The sequence below is a fragment of the Mugil cephalus genome, chromosome 5, assembly GCF_022458985.1.
Source record: "Mugil cephalus isolate CIBA_MC_2020 chromosome 5, CIBA_Mcephalus_1.1, whole genome shotgun sequence".
Taxonomy (NCBI): domain Eukaryota; kingdom Metazoa; phylum Chordata; class Actinopteri; order Mugiliformes; family Mugilidae; genus Mugil; species Mugil cephalus.
Window position 1 is genome coordinate 18912509 of NC_061774.1, and position 16649 is coordinate 18929157.

The following is a 16649-nucleotide window of genomic DNA, read 5'->3' on the forward strand; positions in this document are numbered from 1 at the left end:
TGTAACTGTAACTTGGAGCCAGACTCTTGCCTCTAGAGTACACCCTGGACAGGTCGCCAGTCACTTAAATTTCTTCTCAATAATACTTGAGAATTTACTTTACAATAAACAGGAAGTCGCCAAGAGGTACATGAATTATGAAGAAAATCAGGCTCATTTGAACTTCTTTATATACTGTTAGTAATTGAGATGGTAATTTAAAGTCTATTTATAAACCAGTGCGGCTCACCGAGTGGTCAGGCAGCCATGTCGCAACTGAAATCCTTCAACAGCAACCGTGTTAAAAATAAACACATCCAGCCAGGCACAAACATGTACATTACGCCGGTCTATAGCCTACTCTCCACCCTGCCTTAACGTCGCACACAACACTCACTCACACACATGCAGACATACTGATCCCATCTACTAAATAAAACGACACAGTGTTTCTTTATGGCAATAAATTATTTTAATGACTCAAAAGCAAAAAATTCATTGAACTGGTAATTTGGTTTCTGTTAAGCAATCACAACATTTATTCATATTTTCAGTTTTATTCCCAATGTACGTAGTAAAAATAATATTTGTGGAATCTGTATCATAACAAGATGAGCAAGGGAAGAAAAAAAAATAAAACAACACGGCTACTGAAGGTGCACAGTAATCAAACATAAATCACTGCCATCTTTAAAAATGTATTTCTGTCATGTGACTCGACTGTAAGACATACATCTGCAAAAACACTTGTGTGCAAATGAAAGGTTTACATTTCAAGCGTCAGCTTCTTAAGAGCGCCCCCTGGCTCATTAGCAGCCAGGGACCTGGTGGCCTTTGGGTGATGATTCCACAATAAGGGACAGTCCTCGTTCATGGTCGAGAGCATAGCTGAGAGGGAGTTGGGGAGGGCTGTAGGTGGTTGAACAGACAGGCAGGAGTAGTATCTCACAGAGGTAATCATCGTAAACTGCCAAAGAGCATCACACTAGATGAGCCTGAGATCTGAATGTGTGTGTGTGTGTGCTGTGTATGTACCTTGCTGTGTGCGTGTTTGTGCCTGCTGTGTGTTGGTGCACGATTTCAGGAAAGAGCCTGAGAGTCAGGTTATGTTTAGAAGCTCAGTTACAAGCTGCTACAATATAACCCCTGGACAGATCAGTCAGTCAGTGCTGAGGGCTTCACATCAAGCTGGAGTAGCTCTGAGGGAGAGAGGCTTCCACGTAGGATGAAGGCTTTTATTAATGGACGTGTGCAATTACTTGTAGAGGAAAAGGAGGCCGAGCGAGGTTTAAGGCAGATGAGGGAAAGGGTGATGGGGTTCGAGGCACAGAAATGAGGGCAGGAGGGCGATGGGGGGGAGGGGGGAGTGAGGGTGGGGGTGGGAGGGGGGCTGTTGGGGGAACAGCGTTATGTCAGCATGTCCCAGAGACAGCAGCAACACAGAGCTGTCCAGCAGGCTGTCAGGCACGTGTCTCCTGTGTCGTCCCTTCTCCTGTCTTCCACCACATACACTACAGAGAAAAACAGAGGAGCCCAAAAGGAAGTCAGCGTGGGTTAACAGGGTGAAAAGAGCACAAGAATGCAATTAGCGATGTCTTTTCTAAAAGCACATCGCAGATCGTTCTCAGAAGAACTACACTGTCAAGTCTCCAGCAGTGAGTTCAAGTGTAACCACGGCCGATATGGTTTCCTCTAATTACATTCATCATGGGAGGCACATCTCCATGGTAATACCATGGCAGCCCAGAGCCATGATCAGACGGCATTACAGGTGAGGCAACGCTAGACTGAAAAAAAAAAAAACCAAAAACCTCAGATTTAAAACTGAGATACCGCCATGCTCCATCAAGAAATATCCTTTTTACTACACGTGTGTAACGGAGGCTTTATTTCACTTTTAGTCAACAAAATTAGACATGTAAAAGGTTTCACAGCTGCTTCAGTCAGCAGGGGAAACGAGTCAAACAATAGACCTGAATGACTACATCTCTGGTTCTCTGTGTCTGCGATTAATGATTCATGTGAAAGCAAACACTTCCCGTTTATAGCAGCTGTGACCGCCTCCTTTGTGTGGCAAAACATCTAGGTGACCACGTCTTACTCAGTAGATAAAATTAAAGTGACTAATCATTCGTTGTCACGACCTCTGATAAGAATGTCAGACTTAATGACTGGTCAGCGCTAAATATTAAATTGTCAAAGTGTCTCACAGCAAGATGCTGGATAGTAAAACAAGTCTTTTCGTGACAATCCAGAGGGAGCTTATCTTAAGCCGGTTACAAGAGCCGAAACACCTCAGTGTCATTCTCTTAGCAAATCAAATCAATCAATTTAATGTTTTACAGTGTGAATTTCGTTTCCCAGTTTGTGCCACAGTTTACTGGATTCTCAGTTGGGAGTTCCTACTGTATTTTTTAATTTCTTGCGTTGTATACTAAACGGAACAATTTACAGTCCAACATAAAGATTGTCTATCAGTCTCATCTGGTGTCAAATCATTTAATTAATCATTTAAGCTGTCTTTTCAGCAATATCCAGCACAATATTTTTATTCCAGCTGTGAAACATCATGACGTTTTTCAAGAAGCTAAGTGGGTCATTAGTGTCATTACGAACTCCTTGGCACACTGCTTGAACCTCCACAGAAAGGCGTGTGTGACCCGGATTACTCACAATACGGAAGAAGACGGTAAACAGTGAGGAAGTGCGTATGGGGAACTGTTCCAGGAAAGTTAATAAGATTGAAGGGGAAACCTGGCGAAGCTTGTTAATCAACAACCACGTCTTAATTCCTTCATCTCTATGTACTTTTGATAAACTGTAGATTGGACAGTGGAAAAACGAAATAAAAGGCTTGATGCAATAAATTGTCATATTGCATTGAATTGTTGGTTGTTGTTTTTTTTTTCCTCAAGTACAATGGTGCCGCAATGAAATGTGCAATGAATAAAAACTTTACAAACTTTCCGGACCGGTAGCCTTTAGCAGAAATGTCTTGATTGTTAATTAAGCATCTAATTTGCTGCTCCGGGCATCTTTAAAAAAAAAAAAAAAAAAGCTAAATAGGATGAAAGCACTTAAGGATAAACCCATTCAGATTGCACTGCAGTGTCTGCTGTTTGAGGAAAAAAAAAAAAAAAGAAACGCAAGAGTCTATTGGAAAAAGCTTGGCAATTTTCAATTCAATCAACCTCAAAATGCCAAAAAGCAGTACTCAATGGAACACAGCTGGACTGCAGTTTAATTAGTAGAAAAAATGTGGCATTGTGGAAAAAATCCAGCAAAAGACATCCCCTTTTTTTCCGCCGCTGGTGCTGTAGCACCCCAAGAGGGAAACATTCATTCATGCTTTTTATATAATCCTCCAGTCATTTTGTCATTGCAACATAACAGATACTGTACATATCTGCCGTGTGGTACCACTCACCTGTGTTTTTGGGAGCCTCCCCGTACATAGGCCCAGGAGGGGGTCCTCCTTGCCAGCCAAACTGTTGTTGTCCAGGGTACCCCTGGTAAGGAGGCTGACCTGGGCCGGGATAGGGACCTCCAGGACCCATTTGCCCAGCGGGATAGTTAGGGTATGCTGGATTTGGCTGCTCCATGTTCACAGGGTAACCCTGTGGAGGGTAGCCCTGGGCTGGGTAGCCTTGTGGAGGTGGGCCTTGGCCTGGGTAGCCTGGAGCAGTTGGGCCATTGCCTGGGTATGGAGGTGGCTGCTCAAAATTCATCTTTGGGTTGGAGGATCGCTTTAAAAGTAAGAACAATACGTGATGGTGTAAATAAATGATGACAACTTTCATTTCCTAAACATACTAAAGGCATTTTGATTCATATCTGTGTATTTATCTATTGTAGCATTAACGTAAAACAATACCAAATATGTTTGTATGCCATGTTTACCATGTGGTATTTTTCAATTTAGTTTTACCTTTCCCCTACTTCCTTTCCAGTTTCTTGTTAAAGGGCTGGGTAGCCTCTAGAGTCACATCAGATAATGAATTCCCCTGAGTCATGATACAACATCATCACGTTTCAAGACGGGCATTAAACAGATGCAACTGCTTTCTAGGACAGCAAAGCTGTTTATCATTTAGTCCACTCCACTAATGCTGAAAATCTGTCTCCTGCTTTATTGTCCTACTGCAACAATCACAATCTCCGCAGACACAGAGGAAAGAAAGCACGGCACATTATGTTAATGTTTGCGAAGGCTGTTCAAACACTACTTAACAAACAGAGAAGCCAGCTTCAGAGAGTGCATGGTGAGGCTAATGGAACAAATCAAGGGCAAGAGAGGGACCGAAAGAGGTTGTTGTGACCATCCAGGGCTATAGGGGATGCGTTTTCACATTTGGTCTTGTTATTCAGTCAGAAACACCCGAACGTGACATGTCGCACATCGCACACCACATGACTGTGTGAAAATAACATGTGCCTAGATGGGACTTTTTTTTTTTCTTTTCTTTTTTTTTAAACAACGATAAGCTTAGTTTCTAAAGGTTATTCGTTTCCCCTTTGGGCCTTGTGAAGGAAGTCCATTTCCCAACCAACCACTAATGGCTGCTGATGAGGTAGATCCGGGCCCATCACAAACCCCCATGCCGGCCTTCATCAGTGAATTTGCTCATGCAAAACAGCCACAACACGGGAAAGTGGGCCAGACGGAGAACAACAACTGCGCTTGGCATCCCAGGATTCCTCTGTCATGTTGTGTATGTACACTGTAAACATCGCTATAGCACACCCGATTCCCTTCTGCTTATCCTCTCCGTTCGGATCCCGCCTTCGGTTCATAATAAAACAATGGTGTCACTGCGGCTGCGAATGAAACTGGGTTACCGTCTGAACTGGGACACGCAATAGCACTTGTTGGTGCCGTTATCAATACTGTTATCTACAAAAAAAACAAAGAAAATAATATTGAATTTACTGGGTTCAAAGTGTGATAACAGGGTTTTTATATCTTTTATTGCCTAACGGTATTATCAACAATATTACATTGTGATTGCTGGGAAATGCTATGCCTGTGGATAAGATAATAGGTACATTTTATATCATACAATGATTACAGTGGAATATAACCATTAATGTAATGACACACTTCCCTGTGTGGTGTCTTCTCAAAGATGGTGGGACGTTTCACCACCTGAGGGTGTTCTTTAAGCTACTGACAGATGACAAGTCCTGGGTAACTATGGTTACTGTGTCCAGGCGGAATTGACTATTCCCTGGTGATTTATTTTTGCCACGCCAGTAAGCCAGCATACACAAATAGCGGGACCCTGGAAGTGGCTCTCGCGTTACAGTCGGTTGTGATGTTTTCAGGTGTACCTGCGCTCTGCCTGCCATGGCGTGCCAAACCGAGAAATGATGTGAAAGAGGACCACAGTGTTAGATTACTAGCTACAGGCTGAGAAGGAGCTTCTTTCAAAAGGACCTTACAAATAATCAGTAATCTGACGCCAACAGTGTTGTCTACCTACAGAATCTAAGTCTGCCATGAAGACTTTAAGACTTTAGACTTTATTCGTCCCAGAAGGGAGACGTGTCTCCACTTTACTGTACATACATTCAGCACAGCAGATAATAGACCACCTTGCTTTTATTGCAGTCATATAAATATCTACTGAACTTTGGCATTTGACTTGATTCTGATGATAAGGGACTTAAGAGTTGCTGATTTGTATGAAGGCTAGTACGTGGTATGAAGTACGTGTCTCTCTTCACTGCGTCAATGCATGTCCATTTGCATGTGTGCCATTTGCTTCCACACTTGCGAGGGAAATGAGCGAGTGAGCTCTGGCAGTGTGTTTTCACAACAGCGTGATGCCGATAATCTCCCATGCAGACGCACACATGGGACGCCTTCACCCCGTCCCTTTCCTGAACCCGTCAACCTCCTTTAAATGTATATAAAAGACAAGAAACAGGTCTCGCCAGTTCGTTGGCAAAGCCGTCAGAGTAGAACAATTGAACAATTATTAACAATTTGATAAAGAACACAGGATGGAATTTATTAACTCAATACAAACCATTAACTGTGTTAGGCTAAGGACGAATACAAACTAAACAAAACCAGTGTCCTGATGATAATGTGCAGTCACCGGGCAGAATACTAATGGAACCTGTGTGAACAAAGAAACTCCTATTTTATTTTAATGCAAACCCAGCAGGAAACGCACTAGTTGAACGTGGTCGTGAAACATGGTGTCAGCATTATTGTAGTGTGTCCTATGGAACAGTGTTATCTATTGAACTCACACAGTCTCTGTTAAGACAATAAATGGCTCAGTTCAACCCAAAAAACTGTGGTTGAAACGGCAGCTATAATAAACGGGTCAATACTGGCCTAGATTAAACTGAAAGAGCTTCATTATGTACAGACTGTGGGAGTACAAGAGGAGGTATACATGCCACAGAGCAGCTCTGTAGCCTGGCAGCCCATGTTTGCTGATCCTACGTCTGGAGACAATCACGGGATCAGGCTAGGTGTATATGAAATGACCCCATTGGACCTAATTAGGAATAATCAGAACCAACGCACACAAACACCGGCTCAGGGCCAACGCATCTCCATCAAGATGTGTGACAGAACTAAAAATTTTATGGCTCTTTTTTTAAAATAAGCTATCCTTCATGCTTAAGTAGGAAAACTTAGCCTCGAAACAATAACCGTTATTTTTCTTATTGGCCTTACATTCCCAAATTGGCTATTATTTTGTTTTAGTAGCAAGTTAATATTAGTAATGGTAAAACTATTATTATCTCTATTGTCATATAACGTGTTATGATATGGAAAACATTTATAATATATGCTAAAACAGAAATGGCACCTGCAGGCCACAATCCTTTCTAGCACCGTTACCGACTCCCCCTCTAAGTTTATGGTGACTAGGCTCTTAAACACAAAATTTTAAACGTTACGGACATGTTTGCACCACCTACCTTTGAGTTAATAGTATCCCGGTGTGCGTAGAGTAGATGTTATGGCTGCTCGGAGAGAAACGCCGTCTGTCTTCAGTGTTTATTACTGTTTTTACCGCAATGAGCGACTCTCCGCTGAAATACAATGCGCATCGCGTTGACTGGACGTGACGTCACGTTGAAGGGCAAGGTGGAGTGGGCGGGGCCTCCGAGCAACGAAAGACACGATTGGCCGCCGAGAGAAGCGCTGGTCACGGCGTCCAATCACAAGCGGGCCCGATGATTACAGGGACGTAAGGGTGGAAAAAAAGAAAACCCACAATGACTCCTAGATCATTTGACAATGGAGCATTTGACTTGCTAAAAGATTAAACAGACCTACATCACCAAGTAGGCGGCGGAATAAACACAAGAAGAGGCAATAGCTGAGTGACTAATAAAACGTTAATCATTAGTCAGTGACCTAGTTGCACTCACTCCAGGAAATGTGTTAAGGGAGTTTATGGATATTTTCCAGACATTAGACAGCATGTGATAATTATTAGTCATATAAATATGGGTTATCGCGTGTGTTGACCTTTTTTTAATCTTTTATTGTTTGATAGCAGCAATCCGTTTTTATTCAAACTTAAAACGGGAGAGCTGTTGAGGGAAAGTGCGTTACTTGGTTTCTTCCAGCAGATGTCAGGCTAGTCCCAGTCAGTCTCCTCTGAACTGAAACGAGTTGATATATTATTGTGTAAGATTTCAAATGTGTGCAAATCTTGCTTTGCTGTGAAAGCCCACCAAAGAACTATTTGGTAAGTGTTGCCCAGTATAACTGGTGACTAGACAGCTCACAGACAGAGTGAGGCACACATGAACAAACGTGCAAAGAAATGTGTCTATATGCAGTATATATGAACTTTATCGTGAGTTCACATTATCTATATGAACAGCACCTAAAAGCCAGTGACGACAGAAGAAAGCACTGATTTGTACGCCTTTACAAACAGTATAAAAGCAAGAGAAATACCCATGAATAAACTTGCCAAGACATGTATCCAAATACTGTGATGCACGTGCACAACCTGAAATCCAATAGCAGCAGAAGGAAAAATGACTCTTTACAAACAAAAGTGTCTGTCCGCAGTGTTGGCTGAAAACAGAAGTGATGTACATCAAGTATAATACAAGTGCTTGTTGTGTGTGGGATACGCAAGATATTTATGCTGAAGTGAATAATGCATAGTTTAATGCATCATATTACTCTGCAGGGTAATAACAAATGCCTTAGCTTATGTGTCCCTGTCACATGGTCAGTGACAAATGTGCTTATGCCCACCCACTCTAACCAAGGCTACTCCAAAAAAACTTCCAACAGAGTATCGCATACGCATTCATAAGATCTTGTCAATTTTATGAATCACAACGTTCTACAGAGTAACTGTAAATATAAACCAGGTGACCCTAACGAACATGCCGCATGCACATATGATTGTAAAAAAGTTAAATATCTCTTCCATTATTTATTACATTACATGAGCACAGTATGAATATAGTGGCATACCAGGAGCCTGCCAGCATGACAGCTGCCATTGACAGTGGAAGTGTTCGGCAAGGTAATTCCAGACCACGCAGCAACATGTGATAACACTTACACAATGTACAAGAGGTTGCTTATATCCACAGACGGACAGATATTTGAACCGTCCGTGCCCTTGAAAATTAATGTATGCACACCGAGGTATGTTTACAGCTAGCATGAAGCTGTGCACGGACAGGAAGTTGATGTAAGGAACTGGTGGCACATTAAGCAACAACTTGGCAACAGCTTTAAAAACGGCTGATGTGACGCTGTCCTTTAGCAGAGATTGTGAAACAAACAGCACAGGAACCATCGGCTCTACTGAGACAAATACATGTATTCATATGACTATTGCATGCTGAGTTTTTATGGTGGTATGTTGCAAACTTCACTTCCTGAAACTAAACAGAATAAACCCCGTGATGTGCATTTTCAAATATTACATTAGCTAATGTAATCGAAGAAACGAGTAACATCTGGTGTGTCAGATTTAATTTCAAAGCGCAGGCATGATCGTGGAATCGTATGATACAGAATACAGAATGAGCACATTTTACTCTCAACTGAAGTCAACATGAAACAGTTGGCTGAACTCCTGCAGTATAAATATTTAACTAAGGGAAATGTAGAGTGCGGTTTCTGTTCGTATGTTAATGCATGAGCGAAACACGCGGCCGACTTCAGCCCCCGTCCCCTCCCTGTCATGATGAATGTCACCAAGCAGCCCGTGTGTTTGAGTGTCTGTTTACGTCGTCTCCCCAGCAATTCAGCCGGTGCCTGTACCGGGCCAGCTGACAAAAATAGAGCCACGACTTTACCGAGACCCCTTACAGTGAAACGGGAAGGGGAGCAGGTGTAAAGGGAGGGGCAGGGAGATGAAAAGGGGGAGCATTTGGTCTTTGGCAAAGGGCGTTGGAGCAAGTTTACCAGGGTTCATGTGAACTGAGGGAAGGAGGTTGGGTGGATGTCAGCGGGGCTGTTTACGGTGCTACAAGACAGATACTTTCCAAGACAGCATTGCATAAATAGAAAGCAATCATAGCATTGACTTGTTGTGCAAAAGCAATGATGAGGTTTTTTCTGAACAACAGCAAAACAGTACACAGTAAAGGTCGCTGTTTGGATATAGTGTCACATACTGTTGAAAAGCCAAGTCTTTTTTAATGTGTTGTTTTCACTCCACAAATATGTGGCGTATAATATGTATAACATCAGAACGGAAAAAACAACACAAGTCTGTTTGCAGACACTTTTGAACTTTGCTGAGTAATTTATACTTTGTCCAGGAAGTTTCTGACAAGCTCATATGTCACTGTCATACGCAGAAATGTAACAGCTATGGCTGGAAACGGCCTCCACTCTAACCGCTGTGCACTATCACCACAGCTGAGATTTCTTGACATAATTCATTTACAACCGTATTAAAAAAAAAGACAAATACCCGATATACGTAAATGTGATTGTAGTACCGTGCAACAGCAGTAGAAATGGATTCGCGCTCACTGTTTAGGCAGTCGTTTTCCTGAAAATCTAACGTTTCTGTGAACAAATCCCAGATAAAAATTATGCATGAGCAAACAAGTCCCTACTGTGTCAGAAAAAAGAATAGTACATTAGTTTGTGTGTGTGTGTGTACCAGAGAGACTTTGAGCTTTGTAAAGCGCATTCGAGTATTATTCTCTGATCTATTTTTCCTCGGACAGAAAGGAATTCCCTGAAAACTCTATGATGGGGGCACACGGTGCTCTCCGAGTCACCTAGCACCTCCGTCCCCTGTCACATGCCCTTGTTCTCACGTGCTTTGTGTAAACATCCGAGCGCACACAAACTTCGGGTTCATTCAGCATGACGGTGGCTGCTGGCAAAGTGTTATCTTATCATTCTCCCGCTTGGGCCCAGTGTTTGCTGTAGGGCGCAATAACACTACATCACCGAGCAAGTTTGCTTTGCGTCCCCTCAGAGCGACTCCGGTAGACCAATGGCTGAGCCTTAAATGTCTCGTGTTATTGGGAGGTGCTTCACGAATAAGAGCCTCCTCACCAAAAGTCACTTGTTAGCTGTAATGCAATTTGAAGTGCTTGCCAGTCACGTCTGCGGGGCCATGGGACTGGAACAGCTGAGCATACTGACCTACATACAGCTGTAATATACGACACATTAGGAACCCGCTCGTTTTTTACTGCACCCCCGTTCCTCGACACTGGCAACAGCTTTGACATCAAAATCATGAGCTCAACAAGGGCTGACAAACAAATATTTAGGGCATATCTACTTCAGAGCTGAACATTACATGTTACAGATAGCTTGCTGCTCAAACACCAGCAGGTGTCATACCCCACCTGTCATTGTGTTGCAGTGTCGCTGGCCTTTGGGCTGCAGCTGTCTTCATCCTTAAGAGCGGGCCTACTCCTGCACTTAAGTGTCCCTAATCTACAGATCACCAAACATTCCTGGACCCGACCCTGCTGAGATGGAAGCTGAACACACAGTGCACATGGGTGTGGGAAGCCTTCAGCGAAATGTGCCAACTGTGCACAGTGTCTACAGAAATGCTTTTGCTGCTATGTCTGCATATACACTGTGAACTCTTTTATTTTATTTTATTGCTTTTTCAGGACTAGCAAACGTCTTCATCTGCTGTGCATTTTAGTTATTGTTTACTTTAGTGTTAGAATAATGTCTGTCTAATGTCTTTATCTGTCGTGCCTGTGCACTTTACCTATTTTTTCGATTCCTTTGTATGACTGGTGCATGTGAAGAAATTGACAATAAAGCTAACTTTGACTTTCATTTGTTCCTTTCACGTTCCTGTGCACGATTCATTCCTCATCATTTTGTTCCGTTAGATTTAAGTTGTTTTTATACATCTCACAAGTCTGACTGTTCAAGATTGCATCTCCGATCAATGTGTGCATATGTTTTGAATGCTATGAATTTAGCCCAAAGCGCCGGCTTCGACGCTTATTCATTTCAACACATATGAGCCAGGTCCGTCAGCTGGTGTGAAGGAACTCCCCCCAACCTGTTTGAAAACACACCATTCCATACATGCGAATGATTAACAGCTGAACATATAGGTTTCCGTGGCCACGTTGTTCCATTATGCAAGGTTTCAAGAGGCTGTGTAGGAAGAGCTCTTTTTCTAAACACACATATAGTAGTTCCTCCTCCTAGCTATACTGTACACCAACCACATGATTAGGACCACGTGTCCTATAACGGACAGTGTAGAGGTGATGTGTGAAAGTCAAGGCCCGCGGGCCACATCATTTTATGTGTTCACCGTGGGTATAGTGGTCTTAATAGACTTATATTAGTATAAGCTCTGAACTAATGTCACTAGACTGATGACAATCTCCACGCTGTTTGCAACATTAAATGTTCATTAAATGTTAATCCTGTTCTGCCCGCAGCTTAAATGTGTTTTGAATTTTGGCCTTTTGAGTGATTGATTCTGACGCCCCAGGTATAAAGCTTCATGAGCTGAAGTTACAGGGGTTATAACAAATCAGTTAAATCTTCCAAAGTTGTTCCTTCTTCATAATAATGGGGAAAACCAGGTTAAAGGCTAAATGAGGCTTTTATATACCGTGATATCCGCAAGTCCCATATAGACTGGATGTTACGTGACTGAGTCATTTGTGTCAACATGCAGCTATAAATAAGATAAAAGTATAGGGTGGGACACGTCACATCATTTAATGGTTTTAGTACACTCTGCGACACAGACAAGACACTCGCACCACCCAAAACATTTCTCAACGCACAATGTGATACATTTACTGAGATAAGACTCAGACCCACTGATGACATTTTCTGAAAAGCGTTTATTTGATTTTTTTGTTTTACATTTCATCATACAAAACAAAGCAGAGCGGATATTCAGTCGGTCCTGACCCCTTACATAAGGAGAGACTCATTTTGCTGTTACAAAGAAGTTAGCATTCCTTTTTTTTGGTGGGGGAAATGTAACTAAACAAAATCGATGCCTGCATTGAACAAACTCTACATGTGTTACTGTATTCATCTTATATTCCCCAACTTAAAAAATAGGCTACATGATACATGTTTCTTATTTACAAAATAATAAAAAAAAAAAATCAAAATGGATTTTTTCAATCCTGTTGCAGCTCTGAAGTGAGCAAGCAACCATTTATTTAATACAATTAATACAATTTTTTTATTTTAGGGTGGAAAAACACCCTAAAGTTTTCAATGTTTTTATTCTCTCTGGTACCTCACAGAAGCTTTTACTTAAAAAAAAGGTGAAAAAAAGCTTTATATGTAATGCATTACAGTCATTAATGACCATGGAGGTGTTTTAAACCAATAACTCTCCACAGGAGGTAATACTGGAGCTCAGATGTCCATCTCAAACTGGCTGTCGTCTGTTGAAAAGGGAGAGACAAAAAAAGGTAAGATAAGCAAGACGTGTGACAAACAGCTGAAACTTGTTTGCACTCCAACGTCAACCACACAACCACACCTTAACGGACCTAAGAGAAAGACTAAGTCCAGTCCTTATCAATACACTCACAACTGGCAAGACACAACTGGCAAGAGAAAAAAGAATGTAGCTCACAAATCCAAAGGCCATGACGTGTACTATGTTTACCAACACGGGCAAATGAGACAGAGTAAAAAGAGGGGCAGCCCTAACCCCCACGATCTTTAGTTTGACAGGAGGAATGGAGCAAGACTGATTTACAGCTGCATGTACTCTTTCAATAAATAGCTCTCAACTCCACTGTTGAGCCCAAACCTTCAGTCACTCTGCCATTAAAAACCCCGCTCACACAATAATGAGGGGCTTTACCTGTCTAGCTTAAGGTTATCAGCAATACAGAAACGTAAAAAAAAAAAAAAAAAAAGAAAAAAGTCTGTATTGCAACTGTAAATTGACTCAATGTTGGCTGATATTTTAATCTTCACAGCAAAACCAAATTAACAAACACTTAGTTTGGTAATGCAAAGTAAATCTGTCCAACAGTGGGAAATATGTAGTGATTGATCACTGTTAAAACTACTGGCCTAGGATTAAGGTGTTTAAATCCTAGTTATTCTAATGACATCATATCCTCTGAAGGACTAAACTAAAACCAACACAGTGGGAAGAAAAACATGCTGTACGGATGCTGTATCAGCACTTGTTGAATAGGACTATGTGTAAAATGAATGAGACATGGTGAGACAGAAGGTTACAACTTGCATGGTCATCATAAAAAAATAAAAATAGAAAAATAAAAACCCTTTATGACTGAATTATGAATGTTGTCAGGCTGCTTTTTCAGATGAAGTGTAACATTTGCTCTGATGGTAGACATCTAAAATCCCCAGAGGCACACATGCACATATACACACACACACAACGACAAAATAAAATAAAATGGAAAAAATCAGGGAAAGCATTTAATTGAATTGCAAAAATCAGTAAGCACCCCTGAGTGCAGGATGAGTAATCAACTTATTTAACCTGTTTTCATGAAAGGACATATTCTAAAACACTGTTAATAATTATTATTATTAATTATGTTTGTTAGTGCTGGGCCATAAACTGACACGCAAGTCTACATCTAAAACAATGCAATCTGATCTCATGAAGATTTACTTCACAAAACTACTGAAAGCATGAGCGGTTTTATGCTTCATCAATCCAGTAATGCCAGTTTTTATATCTTTGCACATGTATTGGCCTGTCAAGTTCACCAACTCCTCAGGATCAAAGCAAACAAAAGCTATGTCATGTTTACCTGCAGTGTCCTTCTCTTCCTCTTCCACTTCTTCTTTGAGATCCTGCAGTTTGCCTATGGGGTGTGTGGCTGGTACCGTTACCCCTGGGATCTGGGGAAGACAGCATGGGGGGGTCCGAGCGATGGGCGAATTTCTACAATCCAAGAGAAACTTCCTGTCATAGATGATTCTGGTACCTGGAATTCAGGGGGAAAAATAAATCTGGTGTTTGCCTTTCAGGAAGTAAGATACATAGTCTGACAAAAAAAACCCCAGACCAAATGCAGAAATTCTATTAGAATGACAAACTAATTTGGAGAGCTAAGAATCATTATTCTCTATTGGAGGGGATTTGGGTGGGAAAGGGGTGTGTGTGTGTGTGTGGACACAGAGGGGAGGGATGAATGCTTCCAAAGCAAGGAGTTCTAGGAAATCAGAGCACAAAACATTCCCTCTTTGAAGCTAGAGACTTTGGGATTTCAGCCAAGTCCCTCATATTTTGACTGGTTTAAAGCTTTAACGTACATAGCAGATGAAGTATGCATATGTTCATGTCCAAAAAAAAGTCTTCAGGGTTCTTTTTTTTCCTCTCTTTTCCCAGAGCAGTGGTATAACTTAAGCTCTGAACAAAATGTACAGCTCTTCCCAACCAAAACCCACTTCACCATATCAACTCCAAGTAGAAACAGTGCCATAAACATCTTATTGCGACAAGTGGGACCAGGACATGACTTACTTCACTGGAGTTTGAACCATTATGTACAGTATCAGTTCACCCAGTCAGCAAGGGAAAAAACACGTTATGTAATAACTTAGCAGTGAGTGGTTTATCCTGGACAAAGGGAAGCAGACTAGCGTAGGGACCAAGTGGGGCAAGAAAGGGAGGGGGAGACTGGAATGCTAATCTATACCATAGCGCAAGTTATACACTGCAAGGGAGAGTGCAGAGCAGCTACGGAAAATGGGGCCCGACCAGCAGCACATGCTCTGACCCCATCAGAATGTTATGTGCGGCTTATAATGTAGCATGCAAGTCAAGACTGTGTTGCAATGTCCTACACTGCATTTACCCAACTAAAAAAAAAAAAAAATATTGCGCACACTCGCCATGCATTAGACGTTTTCTTTCACCCCCTCCCTGTAAAGAATGTTCTCCACTGTTCCTCAAATGCAGAGCAGAGTGCAGTGTGGGTAGGACAGCCTCCAGCTCCCCCACCAACTGCAGAGGCCAATCGCTTTGGCTTCTGGTAGCTGTACATATACACCCCTCTTTAAATCACAAAGTCAGGGGTTCGACAACTCGGGTCTGATGTCTCTAAAGATCAGAGTTTTTGATGCAGCCAGAAGAGACTGCTGCACGACCCTGACCCAGTCCTTTTTACCAGACACCTGTATTCCTCATGCACTTCTATATAAACATAAATATATATACGCAACTGATTTCAAGTTTATTTAAAAGCATGAGTTATGAGAGGACTCCACGACGATTGTTACCATCGTGGTGGTTCTTGATTTCACTTAATGTTGCCAACAAAACGTCAACAAAAACAAACTTGTTGACGATACGAGGGCGGAAACAAACGGCCACTGCAGTGAGCAACAGTGCTCAGTGCTCATCCAACCCCCCAACCTGGTTCGTTGAGAAATATTTTTAAAGTGGTTATTTTTAATTATTCTCGCCGATGTTGAGCAAAACAAATTCTACGAAACGACACTTTTAAAGAGTTGGTGCATGCATGCGCATTGTTTGCAGACTATCGCGAGACCTCGCCGTCGAGCTGTGAGTGTTTGCACGTATGCAAAAACCGTTTAAAAATGGGTTACAGATAAAGTTTGCATCCCTTGACCTGCGGAATTAACTGCAAGTTTACTCAACATGATTTATTATAACCATCCTCACACTTTTCCGTTCTCTTACCTCCAGGGGTGGTGGAGAAGAGGGTCCCCCCGGGCGTCTGGCTGTAACAGTCGGGTAGCTGGGACCAGTCCTTCAGGGTGAGCACCCTGGTAGGGATGGGGCAGCTTTTCACTTGATTTGTGCCAGTCGACATGCTAGCTTTGGCGCAGAAGTTGAACTAGTTGTTTTTAAAGTCGATGTATATATATGCTCCCTCGCAGACGTAAAAGTTTGTAGAATTTCTACAACTAACAAAGTTAAAGTTGTTTGAGTGTAAACTATGAACTGACAGCTCTAACAGGTCCTAAATTGGAGGCCCAGTGCTGCCTGCTACCATGTGCTGTGTTTGTAGCAGCCACAGCTGCAACGGAAGGCTCGTGATGTTTTGTACAGCAGCGACGAGGCACGTGGGTCGACGTCGAACGAGGTGCGAATGTTTTCTTGTAAAGGACAGTCCGCGGGGGCGGAGAGTCGAAGACAACGATGCCACGAGGAAAATGTCGACTGAGGCGACAACAACAAATCAAAAGTTAAGTATTGGCTCTATCCATT

At 42.1% G+C, this 16649-nt stretch overlaps 2 protein-coding genes across 2 annotated transcripts; both read right to left on the reverse strand.

Annotated features, from left to right (window-relative positions):
* Window positions 1-428: 428 nt before the first annotated feature.
* Window positions 429-7089, reverse strand: LOC125008547 (cysteine-rich and transmembrane domain-containing protein 1-like). Its single transcript, XM_047585832.1, has 3 exons — window positions 6925-7089; window positions 3407-3725; window positions 429-1490 (listed from the first exon to the last, which is right to left on the reverse strand). Exons 2-3 carry the CDS (start codon window positions 3705-3707, stop codon window positions 1387-1389), a joined length of 405 nt encoding a protein of 134 aa, XP_047441788.1. The 5' UTR covers window positions 3708-3725; window positions 6925-7089; the 3' UTR covers window positions 429-1386.
* Window positions 7090-12277: 5188 nt separating this feature from the next.
* eif4ebp3l (eukaryotic translation initiation factor 4E binding protein 3, like) lies at window positions 12278-16476 on the reverse strand. The gene is made up of 3 exons (XM_047585783.1): window positions 16119-16476; window positions 14221-14397; window positions 12278-12858 (listed from the first exon to the last, which is right to left on the reverse strand). Exons 1-3 carry the CDS (start codon window positions 16249-16251, stop codon window positions 12830-12832), a joined length of 339 nt encoding a protein of 112 aa, XP_047441739.1. The 5' UTR covers window positions 16252-16476; the 3' UTR covers window positions 12278-12829.
* Window positions 16477-16649: the final 173 nt, after the last annotated feature.

Coding starts and splice junctions, on each gene's coding strand:
- LOC125008547 (XM_047585832.1), bottom strand. CDS start 3,707: ATGAATTTTGAGCAGCCACCTCCATACCCAGGCAATGGCCCAACTGCT. Junction 1,491..3,406: donor GGAGGCTCCCAAAAACACAG/GTGAGTGGTACC, acceptor TTTTCTCTGTAG/TGTATGTGGTGGAAGACAGG.
- eif4ebp3l (XM_047585783.1), bottom strand. CDS start 16,251: ATGTCGACTGGCACAAATCAAGTGAAAAGCTGCCCCATCCCTACCAGG. Junction 14,398..16,118: donor CTTCTCCACCACCCCTGGAG/GTAAGAGAACGG, acceptor CCTGAATTCCAG/GTACCAGAATCATCTATGAC. Junction 12,859..14,220: donor GGAAGAGAAGGACACTGCAG/GTAAACATGACA, acceptor CCTTTTCAACAG/ACGACAGCCAGTTTGAGATG.